General features: G+C 37.8%; 3 protein-coding genes across 4 annotated transcripts in view; 1 reads left to right on the top strand and 2 right to left on the bottom strand.

The window, feature by feature from the left end:
• ubac2 (UBA domain containing 2) overlaps nt 1-340 on the bottom strand; it is a 335,736-nt gene extending 335,396 nt beyond the window's left edge. The window contains exon 1 of the mRNA XM_028799950.2: nt 110-340. Coding sequence (XP_028655783.1) covers nt 110-143 — 34 coding nt within the window. The 5' untranslated portion in view covers nt 144-340. The remainder of the gene's footprint in view (nt 1-109) is intronic.
• rpl24 (ribosomal protein L24) overlaps nt 1-27,195 on the top strand; it is a 730,678-nt gene that overhangs the window by 630,349 nt on the left and 73,134 nt on the right. The window lies entirely within an intron of this gene.
• Nucleotides 11,194-27,195, bottom strand: part of cep97 (centrosomal protein 97) — an 80,411-nt gene continuing 64,409 nt past the window's right edge. For both annotated transcript variants that reach the window (XM_051926070.1, XM_051926071.1), the window contains 2 exons: nt 20,884-20,959; nt 11,194-13,752 (listed from right to left, as the gene is read on the bottom strand). In XM_051926070.1, the coding sequence (XP_051782030.1) occupies nt 13,138-13,752; nt 20,884-20,959 (691 nt within the window). In that variant the 3' untranslated portion in view covers nt 11,194-13,137. The remainder of the gene's footprint in view (nt 13,753-20,883; nt 20,960-27,195) is intronic.

Raw genomic sequence — 27,195 nt, 5'->3', positions numbered from 1 at the left:
TCTATCGGCATGCTGTGCTGCAGCTCCGCCGTCCAGAAGTGCTCCCCAAACCCGGCGACTAACACAGAGCGTGACAGATCCGCGGAGAACGAGCCAAAGCTTCACTTACAAAGGCCGCTGGAGCCGGAAGTTGCGGTGAACATGGCGAGGACCTTCTGGGAAACCAGTTAGTGCTGGAGCAAAGGCATCAGGTGATAGGCAGCATACACTTAACATAAAAGTTAAATTAGCATTATGTGTTTTAAAAAACCCATAGCAAAGGGGAAAGGTTATAAAATAACGGCAGCCGAGGAGGTCCAAACTTCCTGTCGTATTAAGAAATCTCAACCTATCGGTCGGGGCGAAGAATGACAAAGGAGTAGACAGAGGCTCTGTTTCTCGCAGTACGCTTCACCTGTCTTGATGGATCGTGGCTATACATGTCGTCATATTGTTAATTTTCGGAATCTTTATCTATTTATCACTTCGTCACAATGTGGTTAGGAGATGCGTCTCGGTTTCACTCTGCCACCCGCCGTCTCTTAACCTTTTTATCCAGCTCAATCTCACGCACTTAACACTAAATTGGTTATTTGCTGCTTTCATTAACTTCATTTCTGTCTACTTGGAAATTTCGTCCAATTTTGAGGACGGCTTGTTTATCCTAACCCAAACAGTGGTGACACTTACATCATAGCATTGTGTTTTAATTATCACAGGTGTGTATTGAAAAAATAGTTTTCATTATTTCATGTGATTTTGATATTTTTTGGTGCCGAGTTAAAAAATGAAAAATGTCTTCCATCGCGTAACAATTATTTTCACAAAATACATTTTTAAGCTGTCAATTATAGGGTTTTTTTGTTTTCGTACTATAATTATATGTATGATTAATGATTAATTAAATAGCAATACTGTATTAATAAGAGTTACGAACCAAGGTTATTATAGTTTTGCCATTTTATATTAGTGTTTATTTCTGTATAATCTCTGATCTTACTTAGAAATTCAGTTTAGTTTTAGCTTCCCTTCATCGTGCATTTTTATTTTTAATCTAGCTTTTATTTCACAAAGACATTTCTGTTCAATTTTTATATATATTAGTTTTAGTTTTAGGTTTATTATTATGGGTATGGTTAAAGAGCTACTATGGAGTTTAGGTTTGTGTCACAATCAGGGTTTGGATACAATAAGAGTTTAATGTTAGTGGAAGCTTACTACACTACATGGACTACTATCTGGTTTTGTTTTTGTCTTATTAAAACACGCATAATCAAAACCAGATACTGAATATGAACAATTTTATCATTTTTAAAAATATTTTCTATGTCATTTGTGCTGAATAAATGTGCGCTGACTGTTGGAACTTTTCATGTTTTCCTGTTTTTGCCCAGAATTGACCAATTTGTGATGAAATATATGTGAATTTTAAGGTACTCTAAATGTCTGCAGCACAGAACATATCTTGCTCCAAAACAATGTGCTTACAATTAGTGTCTTCAATATTGTATTAAAAAATCTCCCATACTGGGCTTTGTTATTTTCTACCAGCCATACTGATCTCTAACTCCATCTCAAGCACATAAAATTTATAGACATAATTTTGCCTACTGCAGGCCTGCAAAGATATATAAAAAAAAAAAAAATCAGAAAATAGATACTACTGTGTTCTAACAGGTGTGGTCATGAAAATCAGGGGGGCTTAGGAAGAACAGGGCTCTTAGGTTTAAAGCAGTGTGCAGACCCCACCTAGCTCTATAGAGGGAAACAAAGAAAAACAAGCATGTAGTGTCAAGGTTAAGGATAGTGAGACTTGAATAGCCCATGCATAAGAACAGTAAACCCATAATGAGAAGACAGAGAGTAAGAGCAGGTACTAGGAGTATGGAAAGCCACAAAATGACAAAAACGGCATCTCAGATTAGGAACAGTATACACACTTACTAAACCCGCTTAATCCAGAGCAGGATCGCAGCCAATCCCAGCAGCTTTGGATGCAAGGCAGGAAAATTCCCTGGACAGGGTGCCAGCCTATTGCAACAATACTATATATATTCAATATGTATGACATGGCTGATATTAAAAACAAAAAGAATGTGATATTTTGAGAGAGAGAAATATTGAAAAGAGGGGGCAAAATATGTTAAAACATAATTCTGCCAAAGATTATTTTCACATGATCAGATATTTTGAGCTGTGAATGTAAAACTAAAAAAGATAAATTAATAAATACAAAAACACATTAGTAGGTTTAGTTTTTCACCAGTTGGCAGACTCTCTTTGTTGTTAAGTAGCCTTTTTAAAGCAAAAGTGATTCATCAGTAATAATATGCTTATCTGGTGATGACCTAGTCAGTCTCTCAATCAGTGCCGTTTTATTTTCAAAAAGAATTTCTCCTGAGTGAAGTTGCAGATGAGTTATTGTCAACAAAACACAGACACCTGTGAAATAAACTGAAACGTTAGTCACTCATTTTTTTTCTGTCCATACGGTAAAGGTTTTGTTGACCAGCACATTCCGACTTCAGGCATTTGAATTACATCTTGATATAAAAGACGCGTAAAGAAATGCGGCAGCTCATCATAACAGACACCAGACTTATATGCAGCCTGGAATTTGGCTTAGTGTGTGCTGCTGTATTAATTGTTGTGCACATACTGTATCTTGGGCTCAGTCAGAATTACAGCTAAGAGACTGAAATTTTGTAAGGGATTATCTGTATCTAATACTTCTCTCTTGAGCCCCCAAAGATCCAGTGAACAACAGCTTTGAAAGCTACCCAGCACATTCAAAGCAAAATCATCACCTTGTTATGCTTCGCTAACACTTGCACCAGAATCTATCATGCTGTCACTATCAGGTCCTGAACTGTCATTATTCTCACAGAGTAAATCACTTTCTTCTTCACACGCTTTATGCTCCCGTATTCCCCTTGCTCTGTCACTCCAAATGCTAGGTCAACACCCACCCTCCATCACCAGGCACCGTTCACTGGAAGAATATATGCAGGTGGCTCGTGGTGGATCACTTTATGTTTTAGAGTTAAAAGTTACAGGAGCAGGAATATTCATTCAAAAACCAAATATGAAATTCTTATTAATATATTTTGATTAATTTTGGGACCCCTACAGCCCAGGTTAGCCCTTATGTAAGTCGGGTTGTGACAAAAACTAAAAATATTTTTCGCAAATTATTATTTTATTTCAGTTAGTCTTTTCAGCTACTTTAATAGTTTCATTTAGTTTTAGTACTTCATTTTGGTTTTATTAATTATATTATTTCAGTTTCCAAAAATGTTTTCTTATTAATAGTTTCAGTTTTGATTTTAGTTTTCATTAACTATAATAATTTTGTTACGAACACTTTGAAATCAATTCTTTTTTTTTTGTCCAGTATCTCCTGAATCACCAGTACAACAAAACACAACCCTCACAAAGGCCATTTTTGGACCATATTTAATGCAGGAAATTACACCCTTATGATAAATAGTAAACCAAGAAGTGTCTTCAGAAAAATACGATCAGAAAAAATTTGATGTTGTGCAGGCTACATCAACCGACCTCAAGGGTTCACCGCCTAATGGGATACGAGGAATCAAAGTTACTCCATTTCACAAAATGTTGAAAAAATGGAAATTGGTAATATAGGCATATGCAGTGACATTTTAAATTATTTCGAGGTTGATGGTCACGAATAAGAAAATATTTTAATATTCCATTTTTACCAGTGGCCCTAACCCTCTAAGAACCATTTCTAAAAGTTTAAAGTTGGAAATTTTCAAACAAAAGCTTGTGGGATATTATTTTAGACTATTTCAAGGTCTATGATTGCAAATATGATGTTATTTTAGATTTTTGATCCTTTACTAGGGATATAGCCCTCTATGTTCTATCAGAGGGGGAAAAAATTACAGATTTGTATTAGAGAATATTTAGAGGTTTAAACATTTAAACTGAAGCACACATTTTTATATTTCAACTATTTGGTACAACTATTTCGATTTATTACTTGCTTCTAGCCTTTACATTTATTATGAAAAAATCTAAATTAGAGTGGCTTATGTTAATTCAGACTTTTTTATTTTAATGATAATTTGTTCGAATTTAGATTTTCTAGTGTTACATTTTATGTTTAAAGTAAAAGTTATTTTATTTCAGCTATATTCTGACCTTATTTAAAAACACTGTACTGTGTTTAATATGGTTTCCTTTTGTACTATGCTAAATATTTTTGGCAATCAGGAACAAGTAAGTGTTATGAATAAGCAAAAATTGATGAAGTTAGGAATGGGCAAATACTTTTTCATAGCACTGTATGTTTAAAAATATTAGATTGACAAAATATTTTCATGTAAAACTGATTTAAAACAATAAATATACATGAATAAATTGTGTAATTTGTTAAGGTTTAATCAAATTTCTTTTAAATTTTGTACTTAAATGTGATTTGATGGAAATATTCTAATTATAGTTTTTGATTGTGTTCATGAATGCAAATAAAAATAACTATATAATTAAAACACTTTTTGCTGAGTTTAAATTTTGCAGACCTGTGATTAGAAGAGACAACAAGAAAAAATTTGCTACGGAGCATCCTTGCTGAAATGGTGATGCTAATTGTCACACACGCGTGATTAGGAGACAGTTTACCGGCTCAAATAAGTGCATTTGCCCACTGGACCAGGGGTTGGCATGGTCCTCAAACTCTTTCTTCTCTCATTTAAGTTAATAATTTCTAGCACATTCTCATTTTGAAAGCTTCTTTAGATATCTTTTGAATTCACAAAAATATCCACATGAACAAATAAATACACAGAAGTGTCCCACACACTTGTATGGCAGCAACTCAGACTAGGAGAAATTGGGTTAAAAAAAATGAATAGATAAATGTTATCTTTTTTGGTACATTTTACATGTATTCTTACCCATAGATCCACACTGCTCTCTGCTGGAAATGAAGGGTATTGTGAAATGTTTTTTTTTTTTTTTTTTAAGTAATTTACATACCACAGCCCCATTTACAAAATAATTACATTCCTCTATATTATATTCCTATAAACCTCTTGGACCCCTACAAACCCCAGACACAACCACACAGGCAACAGCAACAGTTCTGCTTTCAAATATATATTTTTTTATTATACAAAATACCTTTTCACTCCTCTCAATTGAGCGTTGTCCACCTCATCCCAACTCCAAGTCGCCTGAGAGAGGAGGTGTAGCTTCCTTTAAGTAGGACCCTGGATTGCTTCCAGTGCCAGAACAGTGCAAACAGGAAGCACTTCCATATTGTATATTTCTGTGTGACACGGGAGTCTTCTCCTGGTAGTATCCCCTTAGGATCTCAGCAGGGCTGCCTACCTGAACTACATGCCCATTGCAGCCCTGTGGGTGTCCAAATTGGAGCTAGACCAGGGGTGGGCAGATTCAGTCCTGGAGGGCCGCAGTGGTTGCAGGTTTTTGTTCCAACCCAGTTGCTTAATTAAAAACCAATCCTTGTCAATTATTTAATTGCATGGCTTGCTCGTGCTTTAACTCTGCCATGTCAGGTCATTCTCATATCCTAGATTTATTTTCCTTTCTAAGGATATCATCCAAATGATTTGAAGTCTAAAACAGATGAGCAATTCTCAGTGCTTCACTTTTTTCTCTTCACTTTCCTTCCAAGTATTTAATTAAACCACATAGTGCGTGATAAATACACACAGGCGTAAATGAAAACAAGCTAAATGGAGAAATGCTGGTCTCTTTTGTAATTTGCATGGTATTGCTAATTAGGAGCAATTCAAAACCAAGAATACAGCTGTTTAAGACTAAAATAAGCAATAAGGGTTCAAAATCTTAACGAGTGAGACAACTAAAGTGAAGCTGAAGTGTTACTTGAGCAATAAGGGTTTCTTATTAAGCAATTGGGTTGGAGCAAAAACCTGCAGCCACTGCGGCCCTCCAGGACTGAATCTGCCCACCCCTGAGCTAGACCAGAGGAGCACTGCCCACTATCATACTGTGGGAGCAACTCTTCCTGGCAGGCAGCTTCCCCGAGTCTATTCATTATCTTTTCTCCATATCTGGGAAAGAGAACAGGACCCACCCATTCTGGGATATGCATCCATCTGCAATGTCCTTTCCATAGTTGCCACCTGGCTGGGAAAGAGTTCTGCCTCCATCCTAGTCAGGACTTCAGTCCATCTGTTATGGCTATCACAATCTATATAGTGCCAAGTTGATGTGACTAATTTTTTCACTTCCTCATCAACAAAAACACAATTTCCTGTTTAGTTAAAAATCAGTATTGCACATCTAAGCACTGGTTAGCCACTTAGAAAGGACATATCAATATATCAATATTTATGGGTAAGCAAAACAGGAAAACTCTTTGACTGACTTGATTAAAATTTGGTGATGTTATAGAGGAAACAATTCTTTTTTTTACTTGTCAAATGTTTTTATGTAATCAATATTTATGCTAACATGCATGCTCTGCACTGAAAAGGGGGGTTTATGTAAATGAAGCATGCAGCAGAAGCGATTGATATGCCACACAAATAGCATCACTTATCAACAGGGTAGATGGATGACTGAAGACAGAGTGGTGTCCTGGACTGGAAAGAAGAGACAAGATCATGTTGTGAAATAGAAAGAGAAAGTTCTGCAAAGCAGAAAAAAATTCAAATCTCAATGGTTAGCTAGCATTGTTTTTTGCTGGTGCCTACCAGCTTTCAACTTAGTTATCCATTCCACTCCAATGACTTCCAGTCCCTGGTCTTGGCACTGAAAACTAAAAGAAGGACTATTTTGTCTTGGTAGAGTGATATATTACTCTACGCGCCCCTTTTGTATTATTAATATGTAGCCTCTGTCAGAATGCCTCAAATCTCACAGAGTTGCCACTGTTTATAAGATACTGTACTATATAACTTCTTCCCACCTACCCTTCTACATGTTTAACCTCAGGCTATTAGGTGTAGTAAAAGACAAGCAGGAGTTAAGTTACAATTTAAATAATGTATTATTGAAATATTCATAAATAATAACAATAAGCAAAGTACAAGTGAACACTGGCAACCATACAACCTGATAAGTGCTGGTCTGTAGTTCCAGGTGACACACAGACGTGTAGTTACTTTAAATGTCTCTAGTTAAGGCAGGGGTCCTCAATCACAGTCCTGGAAGGCTAAAGTAGCTGCAGGTTTTTATTCCAACTAGCTTCCTAATTTGGAAATAGTCCATGCTGATAATGAAACTTGGTATTGAACTGTTTGGCTTGTTAATGCTTACATTCATCCAAGAGCAATTTTAATTGCACAGTAGAGTTTCCTTCTGTGAGAACATTATCCATGTGTTTTGTGGACCAGAATAGATTTAAACACAATGGTTCTTCCAATTCCCCTCTCATTCATTTCTACACATTTTTTATCACAGATACTTCAAGATAAGCACGTTAGCTGGAGAGCTGCTGGTTTATTGGTTATCTGCATCCCATTATTAACTAATGTCTGATTAAGAAAACAGGCAACAATTAAAACTTAAATGCAGCTGCTAAAATCTAAAATAGGCGATTAAGGGTTCTGAATAGTAACAGGCAAAAGAACTAAAATTAAGCCCAAAAATGTATTGCTTTAGTAGTAAATAAAAGGGTTCTAATTAAGAAATTGGTCAAAGTGAAAACCTGCAGCCATAGCAGACCTCCAGGACTGTAATTGAGGACCTCTGATCTACAAAGTAACAAAAGTTTGTCTTTGATGAATAAAGGCACTAACAAGGCATAGAGTTAAACACCAACTATCATTATCAACAAGGACTGAGTTCTAATTAGGACACTAGCTGGAATGAAAACCCGTAGCCACTGTGGCCCTCCAGGACCGTGATTGAGGACCCTTGAGTTAAGGCATAATTTTTAGTCATCTTTCTTCAGAACAGGCTGCATGCCTGTCTCAATATGGCTGCCAAGTTGTGCTCCTCATGGTAATGGTGTATGTGACAAAGAGATGCTTCTTCATTGTGATATTTGTGAGAGAGGATGGGGTAAAGCAAGCAAATGATAGACTCTCTGTCTCTGTCATCGTGGTACTTAATGGCTTCAGGCCATGAAGACCAGCACAATTCTAGTGTGACACAATGGTTTCACACCTGCCCCCAATACCATTTGTTAAGATGGAGCTTGCCAGCTAGGTAGTTTGGCTTTCCTGTGGAGGTTGACTGAGAGAGTCCTGCAGAGGATCACTTGCCAAACTAGTTAAAGGCACTTCCCCCAACGCTGTCGTAAAATTACAAAGAGATTCAGTCCTAAAATGGGAGGGGTTCTTAACCATCAAACCATTGCTGTTCTTATCAATGTTAGACATTAGTGTTACAAGTTATAAATAAATAAAAAGACATACAAAATATTTATCAACTTATATGCAAAATTTCACATCACAACAGGGACAGACCAAGGGTTTGGGGCAACAATGCTGGAGGCCGTGGCCACCGCCAAGGGGGCACCTGGATGTTTGCAGAGCCCTGTTTGGCAGCATTCCCACCACACCCAGAAGCATTACCGGAAGGAGGTCATTGGGCACATACCTGTACACACACAGCATGTACAGCAGACAGGTTTGTTGAACAGTTTTAGTTGTTGTTCAACTGGACATTAGCATAAACAAGGCACATGTTTTGAATGTCTTTGAAAGTAGCAAGACTGTTGATGTCAGACATGGCTTCGGCATCTCAAACAACTTTCATGCTGAGATTTTCACACATTAGTTTCAACAATTTGCAGTGAGAAGTCAAGCAAAATTACACCTTTTATTGGCTAACTAAAAAGATTTCAATATGCAAGCTTTCGAGGCAACTCAGCCCCCTTGTTCAGGCAGGATGTAATATAGAGACTGGAATTCCCTGTGTTTATATGGACACTAGGGTAGGTACAGCATTGGGAAACCTTTATGTGAGACATTTTCGATATAAAAAATGAATAGACCTCTCTAGGCTAAGATTAATTTAGCAAGAGAGGAGAACAATATATAGTCAAAATCGTTTGATAAGATAACTGTCCAACAGAGTCTTTTGAAGTTTTTAAATTAGTTTTTCCATACAATGTGGATCTGTAGTCAGGTTGTCTGGGTCAGTCAGAGAGAAGCAAATAATCCTCATATCTGGCCATAAAACTCTTGTCTTTAATTAAACCATGTTGCCAAGTTGCCTCAAAAGCTTGCATATTGTAATCTTTTTAGTTAGTCAATAAAAGGCGTCATTTTGCTTGACTTCTCATTACATCCATAATGGCTAACACGGTACAACACCCTAGTACAACAGTTTGCAGAGAATGGTGTGATAAACATCCAAGTCACCAGCAATTTTGTGGATAAAAAACATTAATAAGATATGTTAAGATGAAAATGGCCATAAACACTCAAGTAATGACTCTTTACAACAATGGTGCGCAGAAGGGAACCTGTGAAGGCATGAGTCAGACCTCAAAGCAAAAGAGCTACAGTAACAGAAGTATGCAAGGAATGAAATATGAAACCTGAGCAACTGAAAATTGGTGAAATGTCAGTAAGTCTAACAAAGCATAATCCCTGTTGTAAAATGCAGATGGTAGAGTTAGAATAGCCAAAAACAACAAAAGTTAAATCGTCGTGCAGAATTTTAATCAAGACCTTTAAAGTTTATGGACCACAAGACACTAAAATAGAAAAAATAATTCTTTAATTAAAATATGATTTTAAAACAAAAATTACATATACTATAAATATTTATTGGTACACAGAGATATTTAATTTAGAAAATCCCAGTACTGGGTGACTACCTGCTGAAGGTTGTTAAAAAAGTGAAGGTGATAAACATTATCATAAACTGCTGAAGACATCACATTGTTGGAAATGTACAGAACCTTAGAAAATCTGAAATTCTTATTTGATTATTCTTCTTTCAGTCTTGACCTTCACTGCAATGAAACTATTCTTAACATTCTGTACAATTTACCTGTTTTTGAAGCTTTCAATGTTTAATTTGTTAACTAGAATATACAAGGTATTAAATTAATATTTAGGTGCTGTGTTAATAAAAAGTATTATTTATTCTTTCATAGGTAATTTCCCAATTACTCCAGAAAACAAAATTACAAGATTACAAAGAATGGTAGAATCACTCTAAAGATACAGTAGGATAACCAAGAAATTTCAAGGAAAACATGTTCTACAAGAAACTCATTAAAACATGCATTTTGTATACAGACAGACATCTGGACAAAAAGAAGTTCTGACATAATGAGTTCAAACTGGCTGATGGACAGAGGTGACTATTCAACTGATATGGCCCAAGTGCACCAGCTACTGCATAGTACGCAGTAAGAATAAAGAAAGAAGTTAATACATCTAAATAAAATGTGCCATTCTGAATAAAAGTTTACTATCAATGAAGAAACATTATTTAGGTCATCTAATCAAATATATTAGGATAATGAATGAAAGAATTTATGCAGAAGTAATACATTTAACATGTGACCTTGTAATACCAAAAAAAGTCTCCTTCCTTTGGTCACATTTTAAATGTGAATAAAATGTAAAATACTACTGTTGTTACAATTTAGAGTTGTGCACTAACAAAATGAAGCAGAATTCCACCTGTGATACTTTGCAAATTGTAGAGCTTCAGAATCCAGCTCTAGCTATATGCCATGCTTTCTGCTTTTCATGCAGCTCAGCAGTAGGGGTACTTTACTGTCAACAAAGGAAGTCTATGTATTTATAAATGTAGTACTAGGGTGTTGTACCGTGTTAGCCATTATGAATGTAGAGAAAAGCCAAGCAAAATGATACCTTTTAGTTAGCCAATAAAAGGTGTCATTTTGCTTGGCTTTTCTCTATATTTATAAATGTGTAACAGTACATTGAATACAATCAAGTTCCACTTCAGCAAAACTGTGCTCTGGGTGAAGCTACACACTAACATACAATTGACAGCTGAAAGTGCTACTTTTTTCTAAAGTATACATATGTTTGAAGTTTTCAAGATGCACCAAGAATGTGTCGATTTTAAAAAAGCAGGTCATTAAAGTAGGAATTTCTCATGGCACTCATCCAATTCAATTCTTAGCCTGCTGTCCAACTTTGAACACTGATGTGTAGTAATGCAGTGGATAATGATAAGGCTACATAAATCATCTCTGTATAAAAACTTAAAATGACACCACATGGGCCTCCTTCCCTTGCATTAAGCTAAAATGCCTTAGGTCCTTATATTGGATTCATCAGGATCTGGTGTCAGACACTGACAGGCAGTTCAAAGTAGAGACCAAAATTAATTTAACAGTTTTTTCTTTTTAATAATTGGTGGACAACATCATATACGCTTTACACACCCTTGACTGGTATAAACATCATGCTTCTACTAAAAAAAAAAAAAAAAAACATTTGGTTGAATGAGATATCCTGCTTCAAAAGAACTTAGTCAACGGCACCACATCTGTATTTTATTAAAACATTTTTTTGTAATACAACATTTTAAAACATTCTATTATTTTTAAATTTATTCTATTAATTAATTGGTAAATATGCTTAAACTTTTTATTTCTGTACACAATTTTTCAACATTTAGTTGCTCAGAACTTTATTCATGCTTAAATAATGCAAGTCAGACTTGCCACAGAAATAACATGCACACACTAGAACATTTCAATAACCATGGAGCAATAAGAAATATAAACACTATTGTCAAAAAAGCCACATACCATGACTATCATATTAACATAAAACTTAAATTATATTAGCATCCAAACTGTAACCCATGTTTTAAAGGCTAATAATTACAGCCAGCACCAGATATTTTCCCTGGTGATATAAAAATACCAATGTTTTGACAAAGAAATTAAAATGGAAGAGCATCTCCATAGCAGATAAGGGAATTCTGATTCAGTTTAAATGATATGGTGGTCAGACAATTCTCCCATTAAGAGAATATAATCACTGCAGAATATTGGTGTAGTGCATGAAAATCAATCAGTTTTAGCTACACAGTTCTAACTATTTTAATTATATAATATATGCCACCAGAATTTCCAGTATCTTGATATTCACAGTGTTTTAATAACAAATCAAACAAAATCATTTTACACCTAATTAGTGCCTTAAGAAAACTTGAAGAAAACATGTATTTTGATTATTTTTGTCAATGTATATGTTGTTTATCAAAATGCACTAATGAAACTGACAAAATATAACACTATATGTGTGAATTAAGGCTTTTACTTTTTGACAAAATGATGAATCCAGCTACATTTCTGAAAAGGGTTTGAAGAAGGATGAACTCTTAGCATCACAAGCTTCAAAAAGAAAGTCTGAAAATTGTTCTATTAAAAAAAATAGAAACTACAACTTTGCTTTTAAGTAAAAAATTAGCAATTAAATTAAAAAATTGTTTAAAAATGTTTCAATCACTGCACAAAATTCTATAGACAATAATAAAAAAACTTTCTAAATATTTCAAACAAAAAGTGGAATAGAGAGGTAGCATGCAAATAGTCTTGTTGTCCAAGTTAAGTTCATAAAAGCTGTATGCATATATAAATACTAAAACAATGGAGAAGACATGCTTTTTCCAGGAGATACTGATTTCTTATTTTAATTTATTTATATAAATCCACCAATTTAATGTAACATGTGCTTACTTACCAAGGAAGGGTCATTTCGTTACCTGTACCTAAATTCATTGTGCTCAATTAAGCTACCTGCTTGCACTTTTATTTATAAAAAAAAAAAAAAAAAAAAAAAAAAAAAAAAGGACTATTTGGAAGATAATGAAACTTCATGAAAAATACGATGAACACATTTATTGCCTAATGCAGTCAAAAGATTGGAATGGATAAAATGAGCAACGATTTTTTACTTTTTAGAAACAAAGAATTACCACAATAGATTTAAGGAAATGTTTTACTTTTAAAAATTTTGTCAGTATTCTTGCATAGTGTCATAGCATCCTTCAAGGGAGCTATAATGTTTGTTTTGTATGAGACTTAATGAAATAAGATGAATAGTACTGATTAGTCAGTTTTCAAAATGCAACAAGTAAATTACTTAATTTTTACTGAACCATAATCAATTTAAGATTAAAAATATCTGTACTTCTCTGGTTATTATTAAAATATCTCTTCAAGCAGTTCTATTCTATGCCCTTTTACACACCACCTTCCAATTGCACTGATTGCAACACTGACTCTTCCATTTGTTGTGGTTTTTCAGGAGTAGGAACAATATGCTCTTTATGGCAAGGAGTGCTTTCTCCCAATTCTGAAATGGTCAATGAAGGATTGTCCGTTTTCTGATCAACCAGTTCTTCTGCCTCATCCAGTAATTGGACAGAGTTTAGGTACTGCTGAAGGAGGCTACTGTCTTGCTCACTGCGGGAGCTCTCTCCACTGCTTTCCTCTCCACCCTCTGGGTTCTCTTTTTTATCAGTAATTTCTTCTATTAAAGGTCTCACAGTTTCTACTGACGATCCAGTGTCTGAGCTTAAACTCTCTTCTGTAGTACAATCTCCAGAAAACAAAGTATCTTTAAGAATATTACGTTCATCTCCTCCAGAGCAAGAGTGAAAGCCAGAATCGGGGAAGGACTGCTCACAAAAATGGTGATCATCTTTGCTTATGCTAACCACAGGCTGCTTTGGATTGTTGTCACTGGATGGAGATAGTTCAGCTGAAGCCAATGTACTTGTTACAGGAAGTCCCTGATGAGAGAGCAATGGAAGCTGCTGGCACACAGACTGTTGCCACTGCTGAAGTGACTGAAGCTGTATTTGGTGAGGGAAAAAACGAAAGGAAGAAAAAAAAAATTACACATTACAATCATTGCACAGCAGTTTATAATAACAGTACCAAAACAGCAGGGGCAAATAAAAATAATATACTGAAAAAACAATACACTATATGCCTTCACGTTTTTTTATGGTATATTAAATTGGCCTGGACACACCATTACTCTCAACCTCTATTAATATGTACTTATTTTCTGTATAACAGTGAGAGTTAAAAAAATCTATTTATGTTTGTCATGAACCAAAATAGGAAAAAAAAGCTGCATCAAAAAAAAAAAAGTAAATAATGTAATAATGTTCTCTTAGTACACGTTGACATGCAAATCAAACTAAAAATGCTAAAATAATTACTTTAATCATAAGTAAATTAAAAAGTTAAACAAAAATTAAAAGTGAAAAAAACATGCAAAAAAAGAATAAAATGCCTACTGTAATTATTATTATGATTTAGAAGATGGTTGGAAATATGATAATATTCTAACATCTGCTTAATCCATATTAGAGGATAAGAAGGAGGTGAAGCCTTGCAATCGCAAAAGAATGGCCACTTTATATAATGGTGGACACAAGCCAACCAGACAAAACCAAAATAATGTAAAGAAAAATCATTCAAAGTTAACAAAACTCTGTTGATAAGAATTGCCTATGAACACTCTGAAAATCGGGTTAGTTCCCAACCAACTCAACAGTAGGAGAAAACCCCCACATATGATATACTGTTTGACTCCTCTTGATGTCTAGTTATGCAAGAATCAAGCTTTTTTGGGGGGTTGCCCCTATTTTTGGCCTTCTAGAACCAAAAACAACCCCTCATTTTTAGGCCATTTTGGACTATATTTTGTGCAGGAAATTATACCCTGTCCGAGCCACCTCATCTGACTCCTCTCGATGCGGAGGAGTAGCGGCTCTACTCTGAGCCCCTCTCAGATGACTGAGCTTCTCACCCTATCTTTAAGGGAGAGCCCAGACACCCTGCGGAGGAAACTCATTTCAGCCGCTTGTATTCGCGATCTCGTTCTTTCGGTCACAACCCATAGCTCATGACCATAGGTGAGGGTAGGAACATAGATCGACCGGTAAATTGAGAGCTTTGCCTTATGGCTCAGCTCCTTTTTCACCACGACAGACCGATGCAGAGCCCGCATCACTGCGGACGCCGCACCGATCCGCCTGTCGATCTCACGCTCCATTCTTCCCTCGCTCGTGAACAAGACCCCAAGATACTTGAACTCCTCCACTTGGGGCAGGATCTCGCTCCCAACCCTGAGAGGGCACTCCACCCTTTTCCGGCTGAGGACCATGGTCTCGGATTTGGAGGTGCTGATTCCCATCCCAGCCGCTTCACACTCAGCTGCGAACCGATCCAGAGAGAGCTGAAGATCACGGCCTGATGAAGCAAACAGGACAACATCATCTGCAAAAAGCAGTGACCCAATCCTGAGTCCACCAAACCAGACCCCCTCAACACCCTGGCTGCGCCTAGAAATTCTGTCCATAAAAGTTATGAACAGAATCGGTGACAAAGGGCAGCCCTGGCAGAGTCCAACTCTCACTGGAAACGGGTTCGACTTACTGCCGGCAATGCGGACCAAGCTCTGACACCTGTTGTACAGGGACCGAACCGCCCTTGTCAGGGGGTCCGGTACTCCATACTCCCGGAGCACCCCCCACAGGATTCCCCGAGGAACACGGTCGAACGCCTTTTCCAAGTCCACAAAACACATGTAGACTGGTTGGGCGAACTCCCATGCACCCTCCAGGACTCTGCTAAGGGTGTAGAGCTGGTCCACTGTTCCGCGACCAGGACGAAAACCACACTGTTCCTCCTGAATCCGAGGCTCGACTATCCGACGGACCCTCCTCTCCAGGACCCCCCGAATAGACTTTTCCAGGGAGGCTGAGGAGTGTGATCCCTCTGTAGTTGGAACACACCCTCCGGTCCCCCTTCTTAAAGAGGGGGACCACCACCCCGGTCTGCCAATCCAGAGGCACTGTCCCTGATGTCCATGCGATGTTGTAGAGACGTGTCAACCAAGACAGCCCTACAACATCCAGAGCCTTGAGGAACTCCGGGCGTATCTCATCCACCCCTGGGGCCCTGCCACCAAGAACTTTTTTGACCACCTCGGTGACCTCAGTCCCAGAGATGGGGGAGCCCACCTCCGAGTCCCCAGGCTCTGCTTCCTCATTGGAAGGCATGTTATTGGGATTGAGGAGGTCTTCGAAGTACTCCCCCCACTGACCCACAACGTCCCGAGTCGAGGTCAGCAGCGCACCATCCCCACCATATACAGTGTTGACACTGCACTGCTTCCCCCTCCTGAGACGCCGGACCAGAATCTCCTCGAAGCCGTCCGAAAGTCGTTCTCCATGGCCTCCCCAAACTCCTCCCATGCCCGAGTTTTTGCCTCAGCAACCACCGAAGGCGCATTCCGCTTGGCCTGCCGGTACCTATCAGCTGCCTCCAGAGTCCCACAGGACAAAAGGGACCGGTAGGACTCCTTCTTCAGCTTGACGGCATCCCTCACCACCGGTGTCCACCAACGGGTTCGGGGATTGCCGCCACGACAGGCACCGACCACCTTACGGCCACAGCTCCGGTCAGCCGCCTCAACAATAGAGGCACGGAACATGGCCCATTCGGACTCAATGTCCCCCACCTCCCTCGGGACATGGTCAAAGTTTTGCCGGAGGTGGGAGTTGAAGCTACTTCTGACAGGGGGCTCTGCCAGACTTTCCCAGCAGACCCTCACAACACGTTTGGGCCTACCAGGCCTGACCGGCATCCTCCCCCACCATCGAAGCCAACTCACCACCAGGTGGTGATCAGTTGATAGCTCCGCCCCTCTCTTCACCCGAGTGTCCAAGACATGTGGCCGCAAGTCTGACGACATGACCACAAAGTCGATCATCGAACTGAGGCCTAGGGTGTCCTGGTGCCAAGTGCACATATGAACACCCCTATGCTTGAACATGGTGTTCATTATGGACAATCCGTGACGAGCACAGAAGTCCAATAACAAAACACCACTCGGGTTCAGATCGGGGGGGCCATTCCTCCCAATCACACCCTTCCAGGTCTCACTGTCATTGCCCACGTGAGCATTGAAGTCTCCCAGCAGTACGAGGGAGTCCCCAGATGGTATGCCCTCTAGCACACCCTCCAGGGACTCCAAAAAGGGTGGGTACTCCGAACTGCTGTTCGGCGCATACGCACAAACAACAGTTAGGACCCGTCCCCCCACCCGAAGGAGGCTACCCTCTCGTCTACCGGGGTAAACCCCAATGAACAGGCTCCAAGTCGGGGGGCAATAAGTATACCCACACCCGCTCGGCGTCTCTCACCGGGGGCAACTCCAGAATGGTAGAGAGTCCAGCCCCTCTCAAGGAGATTGGTTCCAGAGTCCAAGCTGTGCGTCGAGGTGAGCCCGACTATATCTAGCCGGAACCTCTCAATCTCACGCACAAGCTCAGGCTCCTTCCCCTTCAGAGAGGTGACATTCCACGTCCCAAGAGCCAGCTTCTGTAGCCGAGGATTGGACCGCCAAGGTCCCCGCCTTCGGCCACCACCCAACTCACACTGCACCCGACCTCCTTGGCCCCTCCCATAGGTGGTGAGCCCATGGGAAGGGGGACCCACGTTGCCTCTTCGGGCTGTGGCTGATTAGGATGCCTCCTGGACGCCTCCCTGGTGAGGTGTTCCGGGCACGTCCAACCGGGAGGAGGCCCCGGGGAAGACCCAGGAGACGCTGGAGGGACTATGTCTCCCAGCTGGCCTGGGAACGCCTTGGGATTCTCCCGGAAGAGCTAGAAGATGTGGCCAGGGAGAGGGAAGTCTGGGCATCTCTGCTCAAGCTGCTACCCCCGCGACCCGACCTCGGATAAGCGGAAGAGAATGGATGGATGGATGAATTACACCCTTATGATTAAGAGTAAACCAATAGGGGTCTTCAACAAAAATTATAAGGACTTGAATTTGTGAATGCCTCATCAACCAACACCATGGCTTTACCCCCTAATGGGATACAAAGGGTCAAAGTTACTCCTTTTCGGAAAACTTTGGAAAAAAGCAGTAATACGTTGGTAATACAGGCATGTGGAGTGTTTTCATACACTGTTTCAAGGTTGCTGATCACAAATATGATAGTATTTTTGATATTTGATTCTTTACTGGTGGTCCTACCCCTCTAAGGGCCGCTCCAAGGAGATTAAAAATAAAGTTCAAACAAAGGCATGTGGGGGATCATTTCAGACTATCTCAAGGTCAGTGATTAACCATGTGTTAGTTTTGATTTTGCTAACACTTTAGTTTACGTACTAAAAAAAGTGCATCTATTACTCCTATACTATCATGTAACAAGATCTAAATAAATTATTCTTTTGGACTTAATTACACTTACAAAGCCTCAGAAAAAGTGGTTACGTTTCTCTATGCATGGCGGCCTTTGGATACGCTGGTAAACTTTTTACTGAATATGAAAGATTCCCAAGTCCTAAACTGAAGTAAGCAATAAGAAATAAGTCTTACTTATACTACCTCTGACCATTCCAAAGTGAAGATATTTTGGCACACCAAATTGCAGAGATGAATAACTACTTTACTGATGATTTATATAAGAATTATTAACACCAAAAGAAACCAATGTTAATGTCTTGTTACATAACAGTATATGACTAATAGATGCATTTTTACAGTACCTGAACTAAAATTTTACCTTGAATTTTGATCTTTTACAAGGAACCATTAAAATTGACAAAATTCAGTCATATCACGGTGTTACAGTCATACAGTGCCATATGCATCAGTTTCACTTTCCGTGTCAACATCTGATGACTAGTTCACATTCTCATAACTATCACTGGATTCTACTTAATGGTTCTGTTTCAGTTTGTTCTAAAACTGACTTAACAGATTTTTTTTGTTATATGCCCCTGTGTTTTGGTTGTAGGCTTTACCTCACATATGAATATTGATGAGTTACCTTAGAGAGAGGCAAAATACAAAGAATATTAATGATTTTTAGCAGTATAATGTTATTTCATCAACTAGATAGCAGCACAATATTGGTATGTTAGCTTTACTTTTTAAAATGCATTGATGTGTGACTTGGGGTTAACTATAAAAACACAGAATTCCGACCCAGAGTCACACTTGGGGTTAACACCAAGCAGGTTAAAATGAAATACATCAGACAGACTGGACCACATACAGTTTGCAAATGGGACTGCAGATCCTTTGCATCCCTTCCTGGCATGCTTGAATTATAAAACTTCTATGCCCAAACATAGTTTATAGACTAAAGTTAAACATTTACCACTGATGTACCATCCAAACTGTTCACTAAGCTTCTAGATCTGGGATTTAATTCCTCCTGCTGCAGGTGGATTTTGGACTCACAACATGGCAAATACCAGTATGTGCATTTTGGTAACAACACTTCCTCCACACTGATCCTCAACACAGGGACCCCATGGACTAAAGCCCTTTTCTGTACTTGCTATTCAACTATCCATCTGTATGGCCAAAAACAGCTCCATCTACATAATTAAATTTGCCGATGACACCACAGCTACAAGCTTCATCACTAAAAACAATCAGATTGCTTACAAAGAGGAGATATGCCTTCTCAAAGAGTGGTGCCAGGATAATAATATCTTCCTTAATGTAAGCAAACCTAAGGAACTAGACATTGACCACAGGAAGCAAGAGACAACTTGAAGTAGACGCATCTCTAGAATAGTCAAAAAGGCTCACAAACACCTTTACTTACTCAAATGTCAGAGGTATGCCTAGACGTCTCTATCTATGCTCACCAAGTTCTATAGGTGCACAGTGGAGTTTACAGATGCAATATCATTACACCCTAGCAGCAGCAATCTTTAACTGATGCACAGCTCCTTACTTTCTTAAACACATACAACAAACACTGTCTCAAAAAGGCAAATGTATAATTAAAGCCATCTTGTACAGTCACTTTAATACTTCTGCCATTCTGGCAAACTGTAGACAACCATAAGAAAGCACACAATTTAATTAAGGGACAGTTTTTTTTTTTTATTTATAAACAGGTTATAAGGTTACTCAATAGCCACTTTTACTAACAACTATATGATTGTTTTATATTGCCCTCCATGGATGATGCTGTATTCATTGTCTATTGTTGTTGGCATCATTGTACTTTCTTTAACATAACTTTTAGGTATGCTGTACCCAAGCTTTGGAATTCATATCCTTTACATATCAGACCTTCAGTCCCAATTACATAGTTTAAAAATCAACTTAAAACTTCTTTTTAAACTTGCATTTTTCTATGTGTTGGGCATTTTCCTGTTACTTCAACGATTTGTCTAGGCTGTTTTATGTTATTTTATAATACATAATATAAATTTCATAACTTTAAAATTTTGTATTGTTATTACAAAGAATAAAATTTAATAATAATATCATCTATGGGAGAAAACAAAAAACTAGATAATAAACTTAATATGCTAAAATAAATCATATTATTGGTCGTAAATGAAGGCCTATAAGATTAACATCCTGTGGCAGTTGAAACTTAGATATTCAATCTTATCGTTTTCAAGAGTATGTTATTTTGACTGTGGAATCACAGGACAGGATGTCAGAAGAAACCCCGTAAGTCATGTGCCTGTCTATTGTTATTTTCTCCACAGCTCTGACATCACTGACCCACAGAAAGATCAGTAACCCCAATCTGCTGCTTCCATCTCTTCCATAGACACAGGAACTCCAGTTTACAAGGACTATAAATCACACCCTTACATTGTCCAAAGACTATTTTGAACAAAACAGCATTACTCAATGTTGTAGTCATCACTTGTGGTATTCTACTCTACTGCGCACACCAAATCCTACTCCTGCAACATCAGTTTGTTTATTTCACAGTGTATATACCTGAATAAAGCAAAATAACTCAATGTCTAAATGAAATACACATGTGACTATTAATATCAATTAGTATTATTTAATGAAGTTAATTTGATTATAAGCAATATCCCAGCTCATGTGTCATGGTTTCTGCAATTATCACATACATTTTACATAAGTTCAACACTGAGGAAAACATCATTAAAGTGCATACATACCTGTTTCCACAAATATTTAAGAGCCTCTTCTTGTACCAATCTATTAATTCTTTCCTCTTCAAGTTCCTTTTTTGTCCTAAAATAGTACGATGTGTGTAAGCATTCATATATTCATATTAAACTAAAATGTTTAAGCCATAAATACATTTACATGAAACATCTTTTAAGCAAACAGTAAACTAGCACATAAGTAAAGAAAACTGATAAATGTCACCTCTGCATATCATAATTATTTGAATGCTACATATGGAAAAACTTGTGTTTGGCTGTTAGACAAAAAAACAAATAACTGACAGCATAATATTAATATAAACTAAGAATTAGAAGGAAGACAATATTACTAGCCCTCTTGAAATCTGTATACTCAGCTTTTCTATAAAATCCCTAGGCTGGGCAATATTTGGAATTTTTGATTTGATAGTTAATAAAAATCAATATGCAAAACAAATACAGCGATGTTCCAAACATTTATTTGATTTTATGGAATGTTTTGAATGTTAAATAAAATCTGCATAGTCTACACTGCTTTTTCTAAGTGTGTTTATGTTGACTCCACCCATGTTGCCAGTAGCAGCATACAAGGCTATGCTTTTGGTTTTCCATAGTCATGCATGGTCTGCACTTGCACATGGGGCATAGGTGTAATGGTGTTCTAACGTCACAACGCACGTTTTCATTTCACTACGTGAAAGTGGAAAGTGAGTTAGTACATTCTATACCTTTGCAAGAACCTTGCTACTGTAGCTTACATAAAAAAAAAAAAAAATAGTAATTGATATTTTTTAATGGTACTTGATACCAAAAAAGTATAGTTAGACTATCGAAGTATTGATTACTATGGTATCGACATGCCCATCCTAGTTTGGAACTTGAAGTGAGCGCAATTAGAAATGGGATAAAAAAAAAAAAATATTGCACAGTAATGTTGATCCCTTCGTTGAGGGGGGCAGGAGGGATTATACCATTAATAAGCCTCACATGCTCACAACCCAGTCACTAAGACCCAAAAGTGGCAGAGAAACACTGGTTTAGATGTATGAGTGGTGTGTGTGACTAGGGCCGTTTCCTGCCCTGCGCACAGGGCTGCCAGCACAGGCATTGTCCCCACCCCTTTAACCCAATATCAGAAAATGCAGATATGAAAATGTATGTACTTTATTTACTCCAGACAGAAGATGCAAGAAAAAAGCAACAAAAACAAAATACATAAAATTACACTACAAGTTTGTGGGGCAACTGCACAGGAGAGGTGTAAATTGCAGCACAAAAACTCCAATCTATTGTACAAAATGTAATGTTTCTCTGTATCTAGTGGTTAACAGAAATTATTTCAAGGACTATCATGAAAAATAATTTTGAATATAAATGTGTGGAAGAGTACATAATTATATGTACATAGTTATAAGTTGTTTACTTGTTACTTAAGAGTAGTATATGGTGCATGTGTGTATGTGTGTTGAGTGTAGGGGTGAGCGGTATGACCAAAATTCTATATCACGGTATTTTTCTAAATTATCCCGGTTTCACGGTATTGGACGGTATTTTTTTCCCCATGCATGAGTGAATGTTAACCACATTTTCCACTGCAATTACTGCAGTAGACTAGCTAAGAATAACCTATTCCACTGTTATGAGAATTGTACATTGTACAAAAAAACATTTTAATGTGCACACAAGTATTAATACAGGTTTGCATGGCCCCATAAAGTGATAGTTTTCAAGGGGGTGACACTAATGAAGAGAAGGAATCACATTGCATGACAGTTGCAGTCAAAATATAGAACCTTTTTATTGAACAAATTTTGCAAAAACTTACACTATGATTTTGACAACATATTTTCAACCATCCAAAGAGGCATTTAGACTTAGTAAAATATCCAGAGGTGCTTGTCAAAAGTTGTATTGCACTGAACATGTCTTAGAAAAGTAATAAATAGTAAATATTTTTTGTGAACCAACTACACTTTGTAAATGTTAACCATCTCTGTCCACTGACACGTTAAAATGACTTTTTCAACAACTTTACCATTGATAAACTGCATAATATTTAAACTAATAAATAATAACAATAAAATAATAGTATTATTACTGATAGCTGCACTATTACTTCAAGACTTCAAGCCCAGGTGCATTACACAGTATTCACCAAATTAAAATAAAATAAAACAAAACAAGTGCAACTTTGTGATGACATCCTTACCAACTGTACCATCATTTAGGCAAACTGCATTAATATGGACCTTGCTTCAAGCTAAGCTATGTACATAAATAAAATAACTGCAACTTGCATTTACTGTATAATGCTATTTGTGGTATAGCTCTGCGGAAGTGCATTAGGGCCACGGTGAAGAAAAAAAAAAATACAGTAAAGAGGAAAGAAAAAAAACAAACTACCGGTATATGTCAAGAATAAAGTCAACATGCTGACTTTATTCTCGACATTTCCACTTTAATTTTGATGCTTATGTCAAGATTAAAGTCGACATTTCCACTTTATTTTCATAGTTTACTTCATAATTAAAGTAGAATGTCATAAACTAAACTTCATTCTAAAATCAATGTTTAATTTACTCTATTTTCTCAAACCCCGTCATAAGTTAATGCAGCATATTAAATGCTTTGTGTTGTGTTCCCCGACCCAGTTGTTAATCACTATGCTTCTTAAACTAACTTCGTCCGCACTAAGAGGAGACATCAATCACCGCACAGAATCCATTCATTTCATGGTATTCCTGCTCTCTAAAAATTTAGAATGCTAAGATAAATACTTGATATCATTTTCATGATGAAATGCATTAAAGCAGGTATTAAACAAGCACAGTAGTGAGGCGGTAGTGCTGCTCCCTGGCAGTAAGGGGTCCCCAGGTGTACGTTCAGTGTAGAGACCTTTATGGCAGGTGTGATGAGGCTCCTAAAAACTGGATGTATGAATGGGTATCGCACAGGTTTAACTTAAATATTGTGGAAATGTTGGGTTTATGATCTGGTGGTCGGAGACACGAACACAGAATTCAATGCATGTTCTTCTGAGCGGACTTTCTTTATTGCACGCGTGCTGTCTGCCTGACGTACCAAAACCCCAGTTCCTATCCTTCCTTTTACTTTCTCCACATAACACAATCACCACACGATAAATGTCTTTGTGAAATTGAAACTAGTTATAAACTTAGCCCACGGAGTGTTCAGAACTTTAAAAATATCTTCGCTATACATGTTTAATTATGCCATCTATTCAGGGTTGCGCCCATCCCAGCAAACATTGTGTGCAAGGCAAGAGAAAATCCTGAACGAGTCGCCAGCACATCGCAGGGTGAATACGAGCAACACATACACTAGCAGGGTCAATATAGCATAACAAAATCCCACATCCTACATGACTTTCAAAAGAAACTGAAGCACGCCGAGTAAACCCACCAGAAACAAATGCAAATTCAAAGCAGGGAACACCCAGGACCCCTTTGCTGCGAGGCAGCAGTGTAACCTCCATGATTAATACATGCTTTAATGAATTTCATCATGAAAATGATATCAAGTATTTATCTTAGCATTCTAAATGTTCTGAGAGCAGGAATATCATGAAGTGAATGTATTCTGTGCGGCGATCGCTGCGGGTGCCTCCTCAGTACAAGAGGAAGTCAGTTTAAGAAGCACATACTCGATTTGACATGGCTCGGGGAACACTTAACACAAAGCATTTAATGTGCTATATAACTTATGACAGGGTTTGAGAAAATCTAGTAAATGAAATATTCATTTTACGATGTTCTACTTTAATGGCAAATTACGAGAATAAAGTCAACATGTCAACTTTAATCTTGACATAAACGGCGAGAATAAAGTAGAAATGTCGAGAATAAAGTCAACATGTCGTCACACTATTACACAGTACCCAGGTACATTACACAGTATTGAAAACAAATAAAACAAGTACAACTTGGCTTGCAGTATTATCCAGTAGTATAGAAACAGTATTTACACATTTGAACAGAATGGTCCACATCTGACCTTTTAAAACCAAAGCATCTCCAGATAACGGACGCGACTCCTTTTTTTCGGCAAAAGTTATTCTGTGTCATCACGTTCAACTTTATCGTCTGCTACAGCTTCAGTTTCAGTTTCGGAATGTTCTCTGTCCATTTTCAGAGTGCAATACCTACACTACCACTACCTATTTAGCGGTGTAGCAGTGAAAAACAGCCCCTGTACAACACCGCTGTGATTAGCGGTGTAGCAGTGAAAAAAGTCCCCACGTGAACAGTTTCCCGCTGTGTCACGTTCCGAACGTCGTTTAGGCAATTTAAACCGGTGTTGCGGTATAACAAAAATCCATATCATAACAAAATTAAAAAACAGTTTTCGGTAAGAACCGGTATACCGCCCAGCACTAGTTGAGTGTATATATTTCTCTCTCTATTATAAAAAAAAATCCTGGGAGAGAAAGACGGGAGACGAGACAAGATCTTCAAGTTAAGATCACGGAAGACACTTAAAAGACCCGCGTGACGAAAGAATGGCCACAAGCGTCTTGCAGAGACCTTAAACATGAGACTTTGTGCCAAGAGATTGACCCAGGAACATTTCACGATAATGCAGAACATGAGATTCTTGCAAGACACACCCAACTTACAACCAATATCAAATAAGACAACGGGCAGCAAAACATTCAGTCATCTAAAGGATTTGAGCACACACAGATCCAGGGTCTCAGTGCATATAAAGCGTATAAGGACAATAACGTTATAAATGAAACGTCGATGTCTAAGCGAAGAAGAAAGCAGCAGGGAGAAAAGAGACTCAAAAGCGTTGGGAGAGAAAAAAGAACAAAAAAGAAAAGAAAAATCTAGGTGCAAATTCAGAAAATAAGGAAAGTAATTATCAGCCCGGAACAAGTGGAATTGAAAAATAGCACGTCCAACTGGGCTTAGAATTAAAAGCCAGTGAGTAAAAGACAAAGTAGAACCTCATAATGACATTCACAAACGTTGCCACTTATACACATGCAGAGCAGGTTAGAGATTATGAAAGCAATGGAAAAAAAAAAAAAGTTGGCGTAATACACATGTGGAGAAAGTTAAAGAATATGAAAGTAGGAAAATTATAAAGTATAAAAAAAAAGAAAGTAAAGATCGCAGTAGCGCAAACAAATGGAAATTATTACTCGAAAAAGGAAAAATAATCACCACAGACCAGGTGTCATAGAAAAGAAAAAAAAAAAAAAAAGCAGGACAAAGCGAGGTCAGAAATAAAAGACAGTAGAAAACTAAGGAAAACATCATAAAGAGGATAAAAAACAAGGGGGCCAAACACATGCAGAACAGGTTAGATATAAGGAAAACTGGAATTCAAAAGACTCAATAAAAAAAAATGTAGGCGCGATACACATGCTGAGCAACATACAGAATATGAAAGCAGAAAAAAAACAACAGTGTCAAAACAAAGACAGTAAACATCGCATTAGCACAAAAAGAGAAAACATTACTTGGAGAAATAACGAAAAGGCGAATAGAGGTCAAATATATGGACATAGGTGATATGTCAGAAGTATGTAAATACTGTAAGGCTTTGAAGTTTAAGTCCGAAAATTTCAAAAACGGGGTTTACTTCACATGCATTTATTGGTTACTTTGCAAAAAAAAAAAAAATTAACTGCTGATGATGTAGATCGTTTTGTCTGTGCTAACAGAGAAACCTATCCTGAATTATGGTACAAAGTCATTAAACACATGTCTCACTGACCTCATTTAAAAGATTCAGAATATTGGGACTCCAAAGATTCCAAATATTGTTTTCACGGAAGTTCTGAAATAAAAGTAAAACTAATGAAATAGCAACAGTTCAAAGAAAAAAAAAATCTTAAAAGTGTGTATCCGGAAAACCAAACATGGGGGGTCGAGAGCAAAGCCAATTCTTGTTTTGAGAGATTATGTGCAATAGCGGTTTATTTTTGGGTATGTAATTTACACACAATAATGCCAAAAAACCTGTAGGGCAGTATTTCACAACCTTTGTGGTGTACCTGGTTTCTCACATACCAACATGTCTGCAATGCACCCTACCTCCATGAATTTATTACAATCATCAGAGCGGTGGACTGAGGGTGGTCCCCCTCGGTGAATCGAATGCAATGCCACCACAGCCTAACAGTGGGCCACAGCCCACAGACTGGGAAACACCAACTTATTCATAACGGGTTAACTTATGCCCAGAAAATAGTTGTACTTTTTCATTGGTCAAACAACTACACTAACCACTACTTCATATCACATCAGAAGTTAGCCACCTTTGCAGTTTGTAAGCCCTCATCCGTCCATT

The sequence above is a fragment of the Erpetoichthys calabaricus genome, chromosome 4 (genome assembly GCF_900747795.2).
Source record: "Erpetoichthys calabaricus chromosome 4, fErpCal1.3, whole genome shotgun sequence".
Taxonomy (NCBI): Eukaryota; Metazoa; Chordata; class Cladistia; order Polypteriformes; family Polypteridae; genus Erpetoichthys; species Erpetoichthys calabaricus.
Note: the sequence above shows the minus strand (reverse complement) of the source record. Positions and strands in the feature narration are given on the sequence as shown.